The 19,245-nt window shown below is 48.1% G+C and overlaps 2 protein-coding genes across 2 annotated transcripts; one reads left to right on the top strand and one right to left on the bottom strand.

Annotated features, from left to right (window-relative positions):
• The first annotated feature begins 303 nt into the window (after nucleotides 1–303).
• LOC122386604 (G-protein coupled receptor dmsr-1-like) lies at nucleotides 304–13,896 on the top strand. Its single transcript, XM_043375940.1, is given in 3 exon segments — nucleotides 304–383; nucleotides 12,774–13,626; nucleotides 13,629–13,896. Coding segments are annotated over 2 exon segments (1,104 nt in total). The 5' UTR covers nucleotides 304–383; the 3' UTR covers nucleotides 13,880–13,896.
• A 2,922-nt stretch (nucleotides 13,897–16,818) lies between these two features.
• Nucleotides 16,819–18,829, bottom strand: LOC122386603 (venom allergen 5-like). The gene has a single exon (XM_043375939.1). It carries the CDS (start codon nucleotides 18,785–18,787, stop codon nucleotides 18,092–18,094), a length of 696 nt encoding a protein of 231 aa, XP_043231874.1. The 5' UTR covers nucleotides 18,788–18,829; the 3' UTR covers nucleotides 16,819–18,091.
• Nucleotides 18,830–19,245: the final 416 nt, after the last annotated feature.

Here is a 19,245-nt window from a genome sequence, read left to right as displayed (position 1 = left end):
TCATCAGCATTTGGGCTATGCCTTGTAAGTACATTCGTATGATTGACTGAATGCATAAACCTGCAATAGACATTCATGCATGCACGAAGAAGCTGTCCGGACTGTGCAGTCGGCATCCCTCGCTGAAGCACTCCTTTCTCAAGAACTCCCCGTTCCCCGTATCTATATCCCCCCCCCCCGCCGCCGGCGTCTCCGCCGACGCAGGCGCCCCAGGTGGTCGGTCGGGGGCACTAGGTGGCCCGTCGGCGCCGGCGACCCACACAGTGTGTCCGGAGCGCTGGCGACGGGCGCTGCGATCCGACGGTACTGGCGGACGGCGGGCTTCGACGGAGAGGGACCCGAGCCGAAGGAGCGGACTCCAGCCCCTCAGAGGCGCGGACAAGGTGCGTCACTGCAAGTGCACACATCTCGGGGTCGGTGTCGAGTCAATCGTTGGTGTCCGGACATATGATACGGATGTTTTGTTATCTGCCGATTGTTAAAAGATTAAAGATATTTGCAGTTGGCCTGTTGTTAAAAGATCGACGGATCTTTAGTAGTTATTACAAAGTCAAATAGTTTGAGCCATTTTAAAGAACAAATCGAATGCTCTTTTAGAAGCCCGGCTCTTGCTCGCTTATTCTGCTGTAATATGCCCTCGCCTCTTTCAGCCCGTCCCAAAAGAATTTAACTGCGGGTAGTGTACAAGCACAAGAGCCCTCATGTCTGGACATATTCCTTTCTGAAAAACAATAAACAATTTAATCGAAAAATATTGTTCTCCATGGTAACTTCGACAGGCCATTTACCCACAGTCACAGATGCGTGAGAGAAATTCTTAATTTGCGCATTTTATACATATCGCCCATATACTCGATCCAAACAGCTTCAGTCATACGATTAAAACTTTTTGACCTGAAACACACATGAAAATGAAGTGTCTCTCTGTAACCATTATAAGACATATTTATGTTTATTCGAACCATCCTGTATTCTAATAAATTGCATATTATAAGGAAAGCATAGCACTTAGTTTTGATTCCCTAAGTACCTATGTCAGCAGTTGATAATATTTACGCGTTTCACGAGAACCTGAAGTATCACCTAAAGTTCTAAGAAATACACTTCAGAAATGTGTTCCGCCATTTTATTTACCTTTAATTTGTACTACACTATACTTCTCGTACGATACATCCGGTCTCACAGATGGTAGTTTTCCGTAAAATTGGAACACGGAACGAGAAGTGAGGGATAACAAAATGCAGACGATCCGATTCCAGACAGGGCAATCCAATGTACGATCCATATTGAATCATTTCCCGTGTTCGGCCCTGTTCCGGCCTCCGGCGGCGGTTCTATTGGCTAGTGGCGGCAGTGTTACCAGGGGATATGTACTGCAGAGCCACTGAGACCCGTGAGATGATTGCATTACGACGAATACGTTAGGTGTAATCGTGTCAGGTTTCTACTCATGCATACACATCGTGGCAGGTAATCTAATCATACGCCTTGGCTATGATTTATTCAAAGTATAACTGCTTATTTCGCACATCTATTCAACGATCAGGCTTTATCTGTAAATAGAAATTAATGATAAAAATCAACATTTGAGTGACAATTCAGGAGTCGAACATGGATTAGATTACTATTATCTCGTCTGGTGTAATGTATAGCGCGAATAACTATGTGCATTGCGCCAGTGCATTATTCTGAAAAACAGATATGAGATGATCCCACAGACCAGGCTTTGGGATCATGCGGGATCGTATATTAATCACTAATTTCACCGAGAGATTAAATAGGATCACGTATCCGAAAACAAGTTCTGTCAAAAGATCCAGTGATATCATGGACCCTCACTCGATTTCCTCGAGACAGGAATGCGAAATTTGTACTCAGATATGCATGCGCTGTTATTTGCATTAGTTCGCATTATTGCATTGCATTGCATTATTTGCATTAACACATCACATTAGATGTGATGTTCGTAATTCACACCGCAGCTTTGTGTCTCAATTATGAAATCCATTGGATCACATAGGTATGTATTCAATGCTCAGGCCTATGTTACACGCAAGTTGTGCACATTGCCATGGGCTCGAAACCGGGGGGACGGGGGGGACGCGTCCCCCCCAGTCGAGGAATCCGGGGGGACGTCCCCCCAAAAATATCCTCATGAATGATTAAAAATGATCAACGAAATTGGTGTATTGTCGTTTTGGGATGAAATTGCGGATACCTACTCGTATACAAATTGAATCATGCGAATTGCTGACACTGCACTTGCTTGCAGGGCTGCGGAGTAGATTGATTTTGGTAGCTCTGACTCCGGCTTTTAAAAAATCGCTCGGAGTCCCCACCCCATCTCCGATCACGGCATCCCTCGGCCCGCATCGGAGTGAAAAACATGTGATGTGATGCTTTTGTCTCTTTGAACATTTCTTGGCACGTTAAAAGATAACATTACCTACGAGGTGCAGCTCTGGACTGTCCGTCCCAGGTCCTCGATAGGGAGCCAAAGCTCCAGTTGTAGGGGCGACCATATTCAACAAGGGCTGAAGATCTGTCCCCAAAGTCTCAAGCTTGCAAAGACCACACATTTTATGTAGGATATTCGTAATAGTCAAGACCTTCAGCTCACTCTCAAACGGCCCTCTTCCCGTTCAAGGCCATCCGACAGCAGAAGGTCTCACCATGTCCTTTGAACGCTTGATGCTTGAGGTGAGAGACCTCGTCCTGGTCTAGAGAGCCCAAGAGGATGTAATACTCAGTATGGTCCTACATTGGTCTTACCATGACCCGGCCTTCAATCACCACAGCCAACAGAATCTCCAGCTTTTATCCGACCCATCCTCGGGATGACGTTGACTCTGACTTCAGAGTTGAAGTCTGGTACGACTTTGGTGACTCCAACTCCGTATCCGACCAAAACCGTCGACTACGACCGAAGTCGACTCCGACCCCGCGGTCCTGCAGCTACACTGCACAGAGTTTCAAACTTCTTGGAAATAAGCTGTACCTATGGTTGACAGAGGACCACACGATTTTTTAGAGGCAGGGCTGCTGGACTTGGTGACCAGATCCTAACTGTCCTGGTATCAAACTTATTACTCGGGATGCAAAATTTATGCCTTTTGGGACTGTTTTGCAAAGAGTTTTTGCCAATTTTCGCGGCGCTTCGCGCCGCCAATTCATGCACAGATAGAAAAGATGTGACTAATAACGCCTCCACGCGAGAACATGAGAACATGTGTATTGTGTATGCGTTATAAGTAGTGCATAGGCCTGAAATTGTACGGTAACTAGCTTTTGGGTTTTAGTCAGCCAATCCGTCCCCCCCAGTCAAAAATCCGTGGCGACGCCCCTGCACATTGCACATTTGCATATCCACCTCACTCCTTTTAATTACTGACGTCCTGACCTGCACATCAAGGAAAGGAGCGGCGCTTCATTCAGTGGTTTGAATAATCGTGCATAGAAACCATATGTCATTCCAAAGATACCACAGCTATATGCTACTGAAATTAATACAGCACTTTTATACATTGCAATATAACGTCGCATACACCTGCAAAACTATACAAAAATATGTGTACGGCAACCAGATTTCTATTGGCTCTGCTCATGTTCCGTATTAGTGATGAGGAAGCCAGACTATATGTAGTCTGGTTCGCTCGCGTGTGACGTTTAATACCATAATCGTCAATTGGCGTGAGGGATTGTCCTCTCTCTGATAGCTGGGCAATGATTGGCGGCTGTCCGAGTATGAGGTGGCATGTGTCGATTGCAGGGCCAGCTGACGGGCAGGCAGACAGACGGAGACAGACAGACAGACAGACAGACAGACGACAGACCAGACAGGCAGACAGGCAGACAGGCAGACAGGCAGACAGACAGACGGACGACAGACAGACGGACAGACAGACGGACAGACAGACGGACAGACGGAAGACAGACGGAGAGACAGACAGACAGACAGACAGACAGACAGACAGACAGACGACAGACAGACAGACAGAAATAGATTATCTGAAGAATTTCAGTTAACGTTGAGTACCAATTGAATGATGGAAGATTCGGGCGATAACCCATTAAAAACATCGAGAAAGGCATTAGCATAGGCATAGGCAAGTAAATCATATTTTCCAATGAAATCCAGTCAATAGAAACAGGAATATTAATTTAAAGGCAGATAGATTATTGTTGTGTCAGAAGATAAGTAGCAGGCTGAATTGATATTTAATATTTATACGTCATAGGATACGACGGATGGCTGGTAATTCGTTTTGCATGTTCCACTTGTTGCAGAAGCAATGAGCCACCACTATATGGAGCCGCCGGAATTAGAATAATGCATCGGCTGGTGTTAGTTTTCATAACACCGGGTCTCTTGCACTCCGTTTGAGGTCATGCGATGCAGAATGAAGACAGATCCGGTTCTCATATAACTCGATATTACCCCAAAACAGAGCAGCGACTAGTTCATGCAGCAGCTAGAAACGGTGGACAATAACATATGGGATGGTATAACCAACATGGTTGACTAAACTGAAGCCCGCCAGCTTACACATAAGTGTCGTTACATTGGTGGAGCCAGCGATAATCTTCAACATTCGGAGCCGAGGGTTTAGGTGCAAACACATTGGCTAAGGACAACGAACACCACGCGTTCAAATTCCGTCCATCGCTGTTCTCTTTTTTTGTGACCACATCTTACTAGAAGGTTTAGCTATTTTGTTTGTCGTTTTACTGCGCGATGTGAAAATCGGCGCTCTGACAAATCTATTAGAACTGAACAGGTGCAAATCATAGCGTGGGAGCTGCTTGCAGGTCCATTTAGATGGATGAGCGAGTACCTATGCTGTTAATCTAGCAGCTTCTCAGCAGGTTATCAGGAATTATTTCTTTGTTACGTTCTATGTAATCACATTATCACGCATTGTACTCCTATACGCACCTGTACAGTGAATAGTGTACACTGTACAATGATATAGAGTCTTCTTTCATCAACAAGGTAATAATCCATATTGTACTCGTCTTATGCAATTATAATGCTCATGCTATTATGACTTCACGCTTATATCAGTCATCTGCTCTGTGATAAATAAGCTAACAAAGTGCCTAGATAAGTAAAAAGACTATATATAGGAATTCTTATCTCCAGAGTCATCGGCTACCGCTCTAGAGAAGCAATCTGACGGCAGCAACACGACTTTATGCCCTTGATTTCCTTTGGCCAAAGGATCAGTTATCCAGACTGACGACAGTAATGGACGATATGAGCTATATAAGTCACAGACCACTGGTTTTCTTGTTCTCTTAAGAAACTATTTTAACCATACAATTGCTGATCATTGCTCCATCATGTGAACCGATTGCGTCACAGCTAGGTGTCTATTAGTCACATACAATACATGGCTGTAGGTGTACCTAGATGTACCGAGGCGTTTCAGTTATTTCCGCAATCATAAGACCGCCAGGCTTACCTATAGTGATCATGCTTGAGATATGATTTGTAAAATTACGTTAATATATGCAAGAAACACGAAAATATGAGAGACAAATCGCGAGTCCATATTAATCTATTTGAGAATATTTTTCAAAATCAACCATTTGTCAACATGGATATCGCTAGTTTCTAAAACATATGTAAGCCAACAAGCAGGACTCCACCACTACGGGAGGCCCTGGGATCCGTACCCTCCCCCCCCCCAATACTTCACCTCCGATATAAAGCCTTATGTAATGGTGTACATTTTTGGTTGGATCACCGAATTCTGAGAGCGCGGAGAAGAGGAAATGGAAAACAAAGAGGAGTGTGCCGTATTTGGGCGTACCTCTCAGCCCTTTACCAGCCCAGAAGGCCAGCTGACGTTTGGCAGTGGCATGCCGCCCTGAGATGCGATACAGCGCGTGCTAGATCGTCATCACTACCCGCGCGCGCTAGTAGCGGTCTACCACGCACGCCGCTGCCGCAATGGTCGAATGGCACGACATCGAAAGGCCGCACTCCCGTCATCACGCATTTACGGGGCCAGCACGGAGAGAACGAGGGTGGCACGGGCTGGGACCACGTCTGGTCGCATGTGGAGTTACGGTGTATGTACTACATAGACTGAGGTCTGCGGCAGGGGGGGGTCTTTGCCTTTATACATTTGGTTAGTGCTCGAAGACCCAGTCCTTGGGTATTGGGGGCGGGCAGACAGGTACGACTTCGGCACATATGGAGTATGTAAGTGTGGTACTGTGAGCCCCGAGACGATTCACAAGCCATGCCGGCGGATTGATGGCTCGACTCTCGACGTCTATGTGTGGGCTGTAACTTTCGACAACGTCCAGCTTACCATCTAACTTTTCCTCCCAGCGGGTCGTGATTTATCCCTAAACCAAAAACAAATCACACGACAGAACAAACACAATGCGGACGATTTCCTTCACGAGTGTTTTCCCGTAATCTGTCGAAGATTGTGTGCCATTGGTGCTATCTGTCGGAGACGAGCAAATTGCGGCTGTTAGGAGGTTTTTGGCGATATTGGGACGGTCATCAGTGGCGGTGGTTTGTCTCCGTCTGCGGTCGGCGGCCGTCCCCACCCCTGTGGTGTACGGTCCGTCCTCGGCCGTCGGGTCGGCTAATTGCCGACTCATCCTGTCCATCGTCCACTCATTCCCTGCTCTGCCACCTCCAGTACTCTCTCTCTGTCTCTCTGACTCACTCTCTCTCCTCTCTATCCCTACCTGCCTCTCCATCCTTGCTCATCGTTTTCCTTAACTTCCGCTACATTTTCCTCTGCCCCTGCCTCTCCTCCTCCTCTCCCTCTTCTCTCTCTCTCTCTCCTCTCTCTCCTCTCTCTCTCCTCTCTCTCTCTCTCTCTCTCTCTCTCTCTCTCTCCTCTCTCTCTCTCCTCTCTCCCCTCCCCTCTCTCCATTTCCCCCGCTACGTCTCTCGTCATCTCCCGCTGTCGCCTCCTCCCACCTGCCCTCCTCCCCCTCTCCTCCTCTCCTCCCTCTCTCTCTCTCTCTCCTCTCCTCTCCCCTCTCTCTCCTCTCTCTCTCTCTCTCTCCCTCTCTCTCCTTCCTCCTCTCCCGCTCCTCCTTCTCCCTCCCTCTCACTCTCTCCTCTCTTCTCCTCTCTCCTCTCTCTCATCCTCCCCTCCTCTCCCTCTCCTCTCCTCGCCTCTCCCTTCTCCCTCTCTCTCCCCCCCCCCTTCTCTCTCTCTCTCTCTCTCTCTCTCTCCCCTCTCCCTCTCTTACTCTCCGCTGTGTCTCTCCTCATCTCCCGCCGTCCCTCCCCTCCCCACCTCTCTGTCAGTGCTCGCCCTGATGAGACAGCTCGTTGCGTGACACGTCTCCCGTCATTACGGCGACCTCTGCCTACTTACGGCGGTGCCGCGCAGTTTAATGAGACGCGCGAAAGGTGCCGACGCGTGAGCGATCGATGTAGACACAATAGCAGGAGCTGAAGCACATCCTAATTGATGTTGATGGATTTTAGTAGACTTTTTGCGGTCTTCGGTGAAGTTGCAGTCTGATGCGACTCTGCAGTACGGCAGCATGCAGAATTTAGATTATATAGCAGACCTCTAGCCAGCTCGAATGTAGCTGTTTACCTCGATCTGCGTTACCTTCGTCACGCACCAGAGTAATTTTCCTTCATATACTTCATTGTAAATACGACCAAAAGTTACTCGCTAACGTGCGTTATGCGATTCCAGTTTAAATACTGATCCGATCGCAAAACAATAGCACTCTATCTCTCGCCTGGTTTTTGCCCGTCCAGGTAACATTCTTTACGCCTCTCCCTATCTCATCCCGTTTAGACTCGGTACGCAGACCTCTCCGGCAGCTGTTTGACCACGCTGTGCCCCCGGCCCCGCCCCCCAGGGACCCCTGCACTAGCCAAATTGGCTCAATCGGGAGCGCCGCAGCGGCTGTCGAGTCGTGTTTGGCGGCCTCTGTGCGCCACGGGGATGGCCCGCCAGGCCGGGTTTTCTCGCTACCCGCCCGCATGCAGAATACCTCAGATGTCAGAAGTAGGTGTTACGGGACACGGGTCACGGTACAGAGGTCACGACACATAGGTCACGGGCGTAACACCCCCTCACCACTCGGCCTGTGTGGGTGACGCGTCACTGCCCCTCTCCTTCTCCCCCGATCGATGTGGGCCGATACTATATTTAGAGACGCACAGAGGGAGCGGGCCGCGCCGGAAGCTATTCCCGTCTGTACCGGATTAGAGACGATCAATGACGAATGGGTGTATGGTGCGCGGGGTGGAGCCCGCAACAGGGAAACCGACTCAATGACGCTTAAAAGTACCGTGCCAGTGGTAATATGGTCATTATAGTCCGTTACGGTGGTTCGATGTTATGTGAGACCGATAGGTAGTTAATTATTCAAGTACGATTTCCGTTGCGTCGTCAGCAATTGGGCAGTTGCTTATAAATAAATGATGCATCCTTATTGCTACTGTGCTCATCAGCCTTTTTTTGCATGTGAATATAACATGCTGGTTTCAGGTAATAGGGGTACCCAAGGTAAACAAAATACGAGCCTGCTCGGGCAGCCGTCGAGCGAGTGTCGGAGCCATCGGACCGTCAGCGGCTCTCCGATGACATCAAACCTAAACAAAGTGACGGATTGTTTGAGCTGCGACCACGGCAGTGCCAGATTTCGTCAAACAGTGGCGCTGGTGAGAATAAAGACAATCACCCAGTGGTCATCACGACATTTGGCGAGCGACCTCCGTCGCTCGCGGGTCCTAACCCTCGGCCGCTGGGCCTCCGCGCCACCCGCCGGCCGCTGGGGGGGGGGGGGGGGCATATAGTTGCCCCCCCCCTTTACTTCTGCTACGATATCGTCGCAACGCGACGAGATGAGAAGCGAAACTATGCACACATCTTCCTGAATACCTAGCCGAGGTTGTGTCCAAATTTTGTGATCTCATTTGAAATGACGTCACAGGGCATTCCACGTCAAATCGAACAAAATCGGCTGTTTTGCACCTTACCATCACCGATTTCATTATAAATTTGTGAGCGAGTTCCTGTGTGGCCCCGGACATTACATTGATGTTTTTTGCACATTCTGACCACAGTCTTCTAAATATAGGGCCTCAATTTTTACAAATGTTGCATCTTATATTTTTGAACGACCATACTTTGGTTGTACTTGTTTGATTTGAATGAAATAAACCTTACTGTTTAGGTAATTTCTGAAGCATTTGTTTAGAATTGCACCTACTTAAATATATGACCTTGAATTTGCTTAACTCTGTTCTTAAGCACAAATATTGAACTAGCAAAAAACACGTCACCTTCGATTTGGCTCATTTTCATATTTTTATTGCCTACCATATTCTTAACAACCTGTGAAAAAATTAGAGTGGGCCATTCATAGGTTTTGAAGAAAATTGCACATATGCAAACGTATGTTGCACGCGCAGTGGAGGGGGAAGAACGAATTTCGCCCACCCCTCCTGTTTTTCGCCAATATCTCATAAGATTAATGCGAAATTAATTATGGCTACCTGTCAAGAATTGAATTGGACATCTCATCGTGCAAGCAATAAGAAAATCGGTTCACAACTGTTCTAGTTATAGCGGTGTAAAGTGAACATCCTGTCGCCGCAGCAACGCGGCGGCTCGGCAGCCGGCGCCGACCGCTACGCGCCGCCTGAATTGTAGACTGTGCCGGGACGGAACGGAACGGTTCCGTCTTTACATCGCGCTCCCTACCGCTGATTACGTTTGATTCGCGTCAAATTTTGTGAGAAGACTAAGAATATCAGGCAATCTTATGGTGAAAATTTTTTGAAAATCGGTTGGTAAACAATTGAATAGAAACGTGTAACACAAAAATTGTGATTGCTGCGTTACCCGCATCGGCCGAGCCCGCCTCAGCGGCGACATTTACTCTTAGCAGGCCTCTAACTGCCATATTATCATTGGATTAACTAGAAATTCCCCATACAACTAAAATGTATGTCTTTCGTAAAGTGAGATCAAAAGACGTGAAGATATCGTTTGCGCGATAATGTTTTCGTTGAATTACTTCATGATGCATTTCCACACGGCTCAAAATTCACCGCAAAATACCGTTGCCTAAGACACTTTTACTATGGAACGTGAATGCTTGACTACGATGACTATGCATTTCCATTCTCGCAGAGTTTGGGATATCACTAATCAGCAATCATTCATTTCAGAAAGTGTACACAATAAGCATGTCTTGACCTCTGTCTTTCAAGGTCACGCGCGGTTGCGTGATGTTGCATGAAAACGGCGTTTGCCGCGAAAGTTATGAATGGCCCACTCCAATTTTTTCACAGATGGTTAGGAACATTGTGACGGACATAATATGTAAAATTCCCAAATCGAAGGTGACGTGTTTTTTGCTATTTAAATTTTTCTGTTTTAATTCAAGGTCAAATGCATTTCAAGGTCACTTCAATTTAATTTTATAATTAAAAATCAAAGCCTTATCAATTGCCTATAAGACACTGTTAATATCATTTTGATACCAGAAAAGAAACCAGAGTTATAGCCATTTAAAAAATCGATGTGTGGCATTTTTCGCTATATTCGATGACCTATATCTCAGCGATACGTTATCAAATTTTGAAAATATTATACGTAACTCAGTTTTGAACCATGCCCAGTCTGCCTACAAATTTTCAGAAAAATCGAAGGGGATGACGGATTTCGGTGTTTGATTTGACGTGGAATGCCCCCACAGTGACGTCATAAGTCAAATTATAGATTTGCGACTCTCAGTTTCCTCACGATATATCGGATATATAGGACCGAATATAAAGGGCCGATTATTGGTCAGGAACTAGATGGAAGTGCACTTAGATGTTTTAGGATGACAGCAGGTGCTGTCTAGTTCATTTACAGTTGAGTTTCATGCTCAGCGACATCAGAAACGGTCCGTATCGGAAAACGACAATATTTTATGACGTCACTGTGACGTCATCTTAAGTGCTACGACCACCAAATTTTGCTCAAGCATTGCCTAGGTATTCATTTGAAGCTATGCCAAGTTTCACGTTCATAGCTCATCAGGTTTTGGAGATATTCCGCAAAACGTAAAGGGGGGCAACTTTATGCCCCCCCCCCCCAGCGGCCCGTGGGCTAGAAAAACAGCCTCCGCGTTGGCGACAGGTTGTCCTGTGTTGTGGGTAGACTGCGCCGCAGAGCATCCATGTTTTGCGGCACAGTCTACCTACGTGTGGCGCCGACTGGCAGTCGCGCTATAGAAGCTATCAGATAAACCCGGGATAAAATAAACCAAGAAAGGTTGGGGGAAATGGAATGAAACCAAAACAAATGTCTCACTTATACACGGTATTGCCTCCTTGCACTGGCGTCGAGAGCACAGAGCCCATCCCGGCCTGTTTTGCCGTGTATTCAATAAATACTGCGAACAGCTAAGTGTCCTACTGACGTTGCCGACATGTGTGCGTTAGGATTTCTCTGTTGGCTCTGCAGAGGAAGTGTACCCTTTTTTTAATTCTGTCGGTGTTGAATTAAGAGCATCAAGCCATCTTTTGGAAGCCAGCTTGTGTTGGTAAAAGTAAATAAATAGAAACACGAACGTCGATCAAGAAACACATCACATAATGATTGTGTATTATGAACAAAATAACAATATTCTAAATATGTAGGACAATGAGAACACTGCACCTACAAAAACCAATACACTTTCGTAGGGCCTATTATTAAATAAAATATTCCTTGACGCTCGGCAGCCATATACAAAAACGTTTGTCAAATACGTTCCATGCATAGCCAAGAAAATCTAGTCAAAGATTTCGTTTTTACTTATCTGTTTCCACCAAGCAGACTTCTGAGTTTATAAGCAGTCAGAAGTTGGCTTCGTTGCGCTGCGAGATTTCGCCCATAAAGCCTTGAACGACTGAAGCTCTCCGGCCGCGCCGAGTAGCGCCGGCCTACCTTGGATGGCTCCTCATAAGCCCTCCAATATAGACGGGCGTCGCTGACGGCCCAGCTCGGCACAGCGGGCGGCTGCGACGGCCCCAATGCAGCTTCATGCCAACGGGCGCCGTATTTCTGAGAAATTGCTGGCTCAGCACAAGTGCATCTAATATTCAACATGACTGGAGAAGGCGCGGAATGCTTTTGAGTGACGCTGCCTATGCCTGGATGCATTTTGTCTCGCAAACAGAAATTGCAGAAACTGTGATGAGGCTCTGTGATTTGGCGACAGGCCTATTGCTCGACTTCAATATTATGTCGGTATATGAAGCATGTTCCAAACGAAAGATGCCCAATGGCATAATTGGTAGGCTTCGGAAGCATAAACAAACTGTGCGTTTACTAAGCATTAAAAATGTTATGCTGACGTTTTATCTGAAGTCATATTGCTGTAATCTCTCAAAAAGCCCAATGCAAGAGTGTCAATAGCCCCTCCAAACTAGCAAGCTATCAAGTAATCTAACTTAATCAGGGTCTTGGCGTTTCACGGTTGTGTCGTTGATTAAGCGCATTATGAAGGTTCCCCGCGAGCGAGCTAATCGAACGAAATTACTTCCCCCGTACAATGCTCCGTGATCTGGCTCCAGCTGGAATGAGCCATGGTCAGGTATCGTTGTTTACTTCCCCGATTAATTGAATTGATTGACATGAATCACCTCATCAGCGGCTGCCTTGCTCGGTCAATTGGCTACATTGACCGTGGAGTGTGGACAGCTGGTAGCCCTGTCTGCCGGCAGGGGCACACGATGCCACCGCTTCTCGGTCCCGCCACTCACTCTTCCTTTCCTCGCTCGGCAGATGGCGACTGAGGCCCTGGAGCAGAACCTGACGGACAGTCTGGTGGAGAACATGACGACCCTGTCTCCCGAGTACTGTGGCGCCGGCCTGAACGCCTTCTACCTCGGCTACCGCAAGGTGCACGGCTACCTGGCGCTGGCCGTCTGCATCTTCGGCCTCACCACCAACATCCTCAGCATCGTTGTGCTGACGCGCAAGACGATGGTGTCTCCGACGAACGCCATCCTGGCCGGCCTGGCCATCGCCGACATCATGGTCATGGTCATGTACGTCCCGTTCACGCTCAACTACTACCTGCAGGCGTTCGGCAGGACCAGCTTCAGCTACGGCTGGGCCGTCTTCATGCTGACGTACGTGCACGTCACGCAGGTGTTCCACACGGTCTCCATCTGGCTGACAGTGGTGCTGGCGGTGTGGCGGTACCTGGCCATCGGACACCCGTCGCTGAACCGCGAGTGGTGCTCCATGAAGAATACCTCTGTGGCCATCGTGTCCGCCTACATCGTCTGCCCGATCCTCTGCATCCCCAGCTACCTGACCTTCGCCATCTCGCCCCAGGGCAACTCCACGGACAGATTCGTGGTCGGCTTCAGCGACCTGAGCACCTACAATGACAAGTTCCTCGAGAAGTTCAACTTCTGGATGTACAGCGTGCACGTCAAGCTGCTGCCGTGCGTCATCCTTACCATCTTCAGCTGCTGCCTCATCCACGAGCTCATGAAGGCGCGCAAGCGGAAGGCAGCTCTGCTGCGCAAGATGAGCTCCGGTCAGAGCAAGCAGTCATGCGCTGAGAAGCAGGCAGTGCGGACCACCCGCATGCTGCTCGCCATCCTGCTGCTCTTTCTGCTCACGGAGTTCCCCAGGGCATTCTGTCGCTCATGTCCGGAATTCTCGGCAAGAAGTTCCTCGACCAGTGCTACAACCGGCTCGGGGACTTGATGGACATTCTGGCGCTCATCAACTCTTCGATGAACTTCATCTTCTACTGCTCGATGTCGTCGCAGTTCCGGTCGACGTTCCAGCAGCTCTTCATGGCCAGCCGGTGGGTACCGGTGCCGCTGAAGCCACCATCGACCACGGAGCAGACCGAGTGTACCCGACTGTAAATGCGCCGGCTTGGACCAGTCCTGGACCTTGACCGGCCGATGGACCGGAGGGGAGGGAACAGAAAACCACACTGGTATTGTGTGGTCGTTGATTAAAACTAACAGCGCGCCCAAAGACGCTAGTAATGATGTAAGGATTGTGATTGAATGAACAAGCAAGCTGAAGTGTTGGAAATGTGATGAGAACAATGGCGTCCTCCGATGGTACTACTGTTACGAGTGTTAACTGCTATTGTTCTGTGAACTCTGGAGTTATGTGAACTGCCTGTGGTAGTGCTATGGCAATGGTGATGCAGCGAACCTGACTAACCAAAGGTCACAATGCTTGTGTACATTGTTACAGGACATTGAAGGCACACGCTACCATCTGTGAACTTTTGGGCACTGATCTGGGGAATGCCACGTCTCGTGTGCTCAGTAACGCTGAGACTGTTCAGTGTTCAAACCTTAGCGCCGCACCTAGAAACTAATTAGTCACTTGAGCTTCTGGTGCAAATCTGCTTCCGTGTCGTGTCTCTGTCGACGCGGGCTGATTTCTCTGTGACAGAGTTGTCTCCGAGCCGGCTCGCCCATTGACGAGCGTGACCGCCTCCCATCCCCTCCCGGCCCGTGGACGAATGTAATGGAGCCTCTCCGATGATGAGCCCAAGCGAGGATCGATTGCACCCGCCCACAGCCAGCCCCCGTCCGCTGCCGCGCCGCGCCGTGTCACACTGCTATTGTTGACCAGGTGGCGGGTCAGAGCTCCGTACTCGGGTGTTGTCCTGTATCAGGTCACTGTGTGAGTGCTCTGGAGTGCCGCCTTCGGAGACAGGCGTCTGTGACCCCTGCGCTCACTGATGACGTCATAGTGACGTCACTGGCTGACTAAGGGACTCGGCGGGAACACCCACAGTGTTATCGATATCATTCCTTTGCGTTTGGCGGTGCCCGACACTAGAGAAGGCGGCAAAATGCAGAGCGCGGTCTATAGCTTTACACACCATACCGTGACAGCTAGTGATGTTTACCTAACAGTGGTTATAGTAGTTATTAGTAGCATATTTCTTGCTTAAAGTAAATAATTCGAAGTTGTTAAGCATTTTTCTAAATAGATGGACATTAACCACCGTTTATCAAGCAGCAAATCAACTATGTAACTTTATTGGTAAGGTTATTTTTTGATAAGATGATTTTACGATTGCCTTTCATTGTAACCTTCTTAACGCTTATATCATTCTTAATTCGTAATAAAGGGACGCATCACCGTTCAACTCCTAAACACACAACCAACAGCCGCCACGGAAAGTCGCACAGTAGGTATTTGCTTTTTTAGGCTTATTCAAAAACACCCGTCGGCAGCCTTTGTTATCCATGTCTTCATTATTAGGCGAACTTTTGATGCACATTCAGTTCACGATCGATAAAGTGTACGCTGGATGATGTAATGTGAATGTGATAAGATCTGTGTGTTGTTGGTACGAGGGTGAGCATGATAATGATGTGAGAGGCAGCGCCATGTTTTTACATTATTGAAAAGTACAGCAACCGTTATATGAAGATTGTATGGTTGTTCAAATAAAATTTCATTTTACGTCTAATGTTATGGAAGTGCCGCACTTACCATTTATGGACACAAAACATGATAATTCTATCGTTAAGACACTTATAAGGGAATTTGTTGCAGAAATATAACGACGCGTCGCATCTCCAGCCAATGTTTGTGATTGAACGAATGTGCTAGATTCAAATGTCCATATTCATATTGTTCTGATGTGGGGGTTACGTGCTACTAATCAAACATGCTTGTGCGCTAATGGGCTCAGCTCTATAACTGTGAGCTGCGCTTACCAAGATGTGGCAGCGCAGCTCTTGCTGAGCTGGGGAAGCCCGGTCCCTGTGAGCTGCGCAGTCGGGCTGTGGCCGCGCGGGCTTCGCTTCAAGCCCGCCACATACGTGCAGCCCGCGTGTCCCGCGCCACCAGTACTGATGTGTGTTTACGTTTGTCTAGATGCTATATATGTCCAATAAATCTCCTGAATTATTACACCTATTTCGGTTTTAATTCTGATTTGAATATGCAAGGACCATGAAGTGAAACTCGTGTATCAGGAAACATCGTCGGCCATCGCTATAATTGGTGAACCTAAATACACTTGAGTAAATGAGAAATCTTATAGAATAGGTCCATTTTGTAACGACAATATTTGTTCAATTATGCAATGGTTCAAGCAGACAGGACCTGCAAAATTTGAATCAAACAGCTCCACGGAAAGGTATTTTAGGATTAAGAAGTTATGAAACGGAATGTTAACTGGCAATTTCATCAGTACTGCAATGTTTTCTGTTATAATCTATCAGCCTGGTTCGGTGTCTTCTCATTCAATCACCGTGCTCACTCAGTGCTGCTGATATCGAAACGACCTGCTAACATCACTTGCTTGTGTCATGGACTGGGAGGCGGGCACTGACAGCTAACCAACCTGTAACTATGGCACGAACTGACGTAAAAATCGGCCCCTAATTGCTGCTGGCACTGTAATCAGTCTGATCAATGCTGCGCGCCCACATAAATACCTCGCGTGATGGTCGCGTGCGATTGTGGTCTCATTACTGTAGGCGATTGTTAGCTTACCGAAAAGCACCAAATGGTGTGCCGACAATCGACATCATGATATATTTGTTCCAGAAGGTTGCAATAGTCAGACGCAAGTGGCTGCCCGGCCCAGGCATCTTACATCGTAATATCTAATGCAGTTATTGTTGGTTTCCTTAGCGTGTACGATGAGCATAACGTCATATCTATCTATGTTTATTAGCCATTTTATATGACGAACGGGCCATGTGTACTGTGTAGTATTCTAAAGACTATGTACTTACGAAGGCATGCTTAACCGTTTGATGCCTGTCGATTACGGGGTGACCGTGCGTGCCACTACAGGCGTGCGTAGAAATTATCATTTTTATACGGCGGCTAGCCGTTTATTCAATCCGTACCACTATCACTACATACATATTTCATTGTACAACTAAACACATTGCACACTATCACATACACTTTCTAAGCTAACCCAACTCGACCCAACCTAACCTTACCTAAACGTCAAGCATAAGCCAGCAATTCCGTTCGATTTCGACGCGGGGGCGCCCGGTTCGGTCGTGGAGGACGGCTAATTCTGAGCAGGCCGCTGGCCGTGTCCGCAGGACCTACCGACGCTTACCGACAGCTGTCGAACTCGGTCCAACTTTGATGAAATCGCCAGCCGAGCGAGAGCTGATGGCGCTTGCCATGTAGGTGCTGAAGTTTTGCATCTAGCTCTAACCGTGGCTATACCTATCTGTGCCATCGACAAGGCTGATGAGATAAGATATTTCTAAGGTCAGGGTTTTGAGTAGCAGTTTTCATCAGCTTTATATAAGTTGTCATGTTTCCTGGTATACTTTCATGGACTGATAGAAGCATCTTTTTGTTTTCATTTCACACTTCACGGTAAGGCACTGACACTCACTTTTTTAAGGTGACATGATCATTCAATATTTATATATCGGGGAAGGTTTGCTATTTCAAAAATGGTACTGCAAAAACAGATAGAACCTCAAAACTACACCATTTTAAGCTGCAGAGCTGCCAGAGCTGCCCTTAGCCAGGAGTTGGGGTGTCGGGTAGTCGGTCAGCTCACTGACCCACGTCCCACCGCGCTGCCGGCGGCAATCAGTCGTCCACGCCAGGTCTTCTCCGAACGCCAAGCTCGCCGGTCGGGCGGGCAGCGTCCGGACTGCCGCAAGGCAGCGCACTGGGACCATTAGTGAACGACTATACCGCCGCCGCAGCATCCCGTTCCAAGGACCGGGCAGTGGCCGGTCACCCATTACGAGAACCAGACAGCACGAAAAAACGACGCACTTTTTCATGGTGGGGCGTTCATCTGCAGCGAAATTACCAAAATATATTATAGGCGGTTCCGGCCAGATTAAATGCACAAGCAAGTAGTTCGATGAATAGTGGTTTCATACCAATCCTTTACATTGCCTGCATTAACTAAATTCCCCCCATTATGCGCGACAATTACCTCATACCTATCTATCCCATGGCTGATCACTATTAGCGGCTATCGTTTGGTCAGAAATCCCAGACATGGCATGAAAGAAGCTATTATTACCGTCGATGGTGTAAATAGTTTCGACTGCAACATCGAAATATACTTACAATGCCTTCAAAACACAACCGTAGTCCTACGCAGCATAGTAGATTTGTTTGCCCACACCATTTACCATGATATTTCCACCTGGGCCGTAGTTGCAGATGTAGGTTCTCTTCACGAGCGTATACCCTGGGACAATCTGAGTGTCTTCCACGGCAATAAAGCCACAGCCGACCCTGGTGGTTTCAGCCCATATCACCTGCGTCAGGTGTCCAGTGCCCGTTCCGAAGGTAAACGTCAAATCCTGCTGCTGGAACAGAGGAAGCTCCTTGAAGAACCACTGGCCAACAGCGTTGGAGGCCCAGTTCTTCGGATATCCCCAGGATGCAGCGTAGTTTTGTCCGACGTAGAAGCGTGGGACATTCCGACACTTGTCGTGGCCGCCCTGGCACTGATCCACCCAGCGCTGGGCCACAGTGGCCAGCTCCTCATCCCACTTCAGCTCCGGCATCTCCCGGGCCGCCGGCAGGTTTTTGTCGGCGTACACTCCGTTCTTGACGTCCCTCCGGATGGCGTTGTGGGCCTCGAGGATCTCATCTTGATCTTCAGACGACACACCTCTCTCCACGACAGTTCCACACCGAGAAGCGGTCTGATTGGCAGGAAACTTACACAGGGTATGGTCCTCCGAGGTGACGAACGCGCTGACGCAGCTGGCGATGTTGCAGTAGTCGGTGTCGGCAGCTCCGCCGGCCACCAGCAGGGGCAGCAGCACCAGGGACAGCATCGTCAGCTGCTGGGGCAGCGACCGTCCAGAGACAGCGCAGCTCAATACGGCAGGGCCCACAGGGAGCGCTTATATCGTTCACGGTAAACACATGCACCGGCACAAGTGGTGAGCCGGGCGAGACCATGCGGCGCAGAAATAACACTTGGTGGTCGGTGTAATTAATTCGACAGGTGCTCAAAGCAATTAATGCCTAGCCGTGGTGATGTTTTAGCATATCCCTTGTCCGCTTCCAAGCCTGAGAGGCCTTTCGTAGGAGGATAATAACATTGACTTTGTGTGCTGTTTGTATGTGAAGTTTGCTTTATAATGTTACATCAGTGACAACTAAAACAGTCCTCGAGAGCCAGTAATTTTGTAAGGGTAAAGAGCTCTGTAAAAAATTGGCCGCAGTGAAATAAGGGCTGAGAGTCACTATACCATCCTGATGTTGCCAAATGCCAAGGCTTATCGTTTAA

Source organism: Amphibalanus amphitrite, unplaced genomic scaffold (genome assembly GCF_019059575.1).
Source record: "Amphibalanus amphitrite isolate SeventyFive unplaced genomic scaffold, NRLGWU_Aamphi_draft 000257F_arrow, whole genome shotgun sequence".
In the NCBI taxonomy this organism is placed as follows: Eukaryota; Metazoa; Arthropoda; class Thecostraca; order Balanomorpha; family Balanidae; genus Amphibalanus; species Amphibalanus amphitrite.
Note: the sequence above shows the minus strand (reverse complement) of the source record. Positions and strands in the feature narration are given on the sequence as shown.

Bases quoted from the DNA above. Each gene is read 5' to 3' on its own strand.
- LOC122386603 (XM_043375939.1), bottom strand. From the start codon at position 18,787: ATGCTGTCCCTGGTGCTGCTGCCCCTGCTGGTGGCCGGCGGAGCTGCC.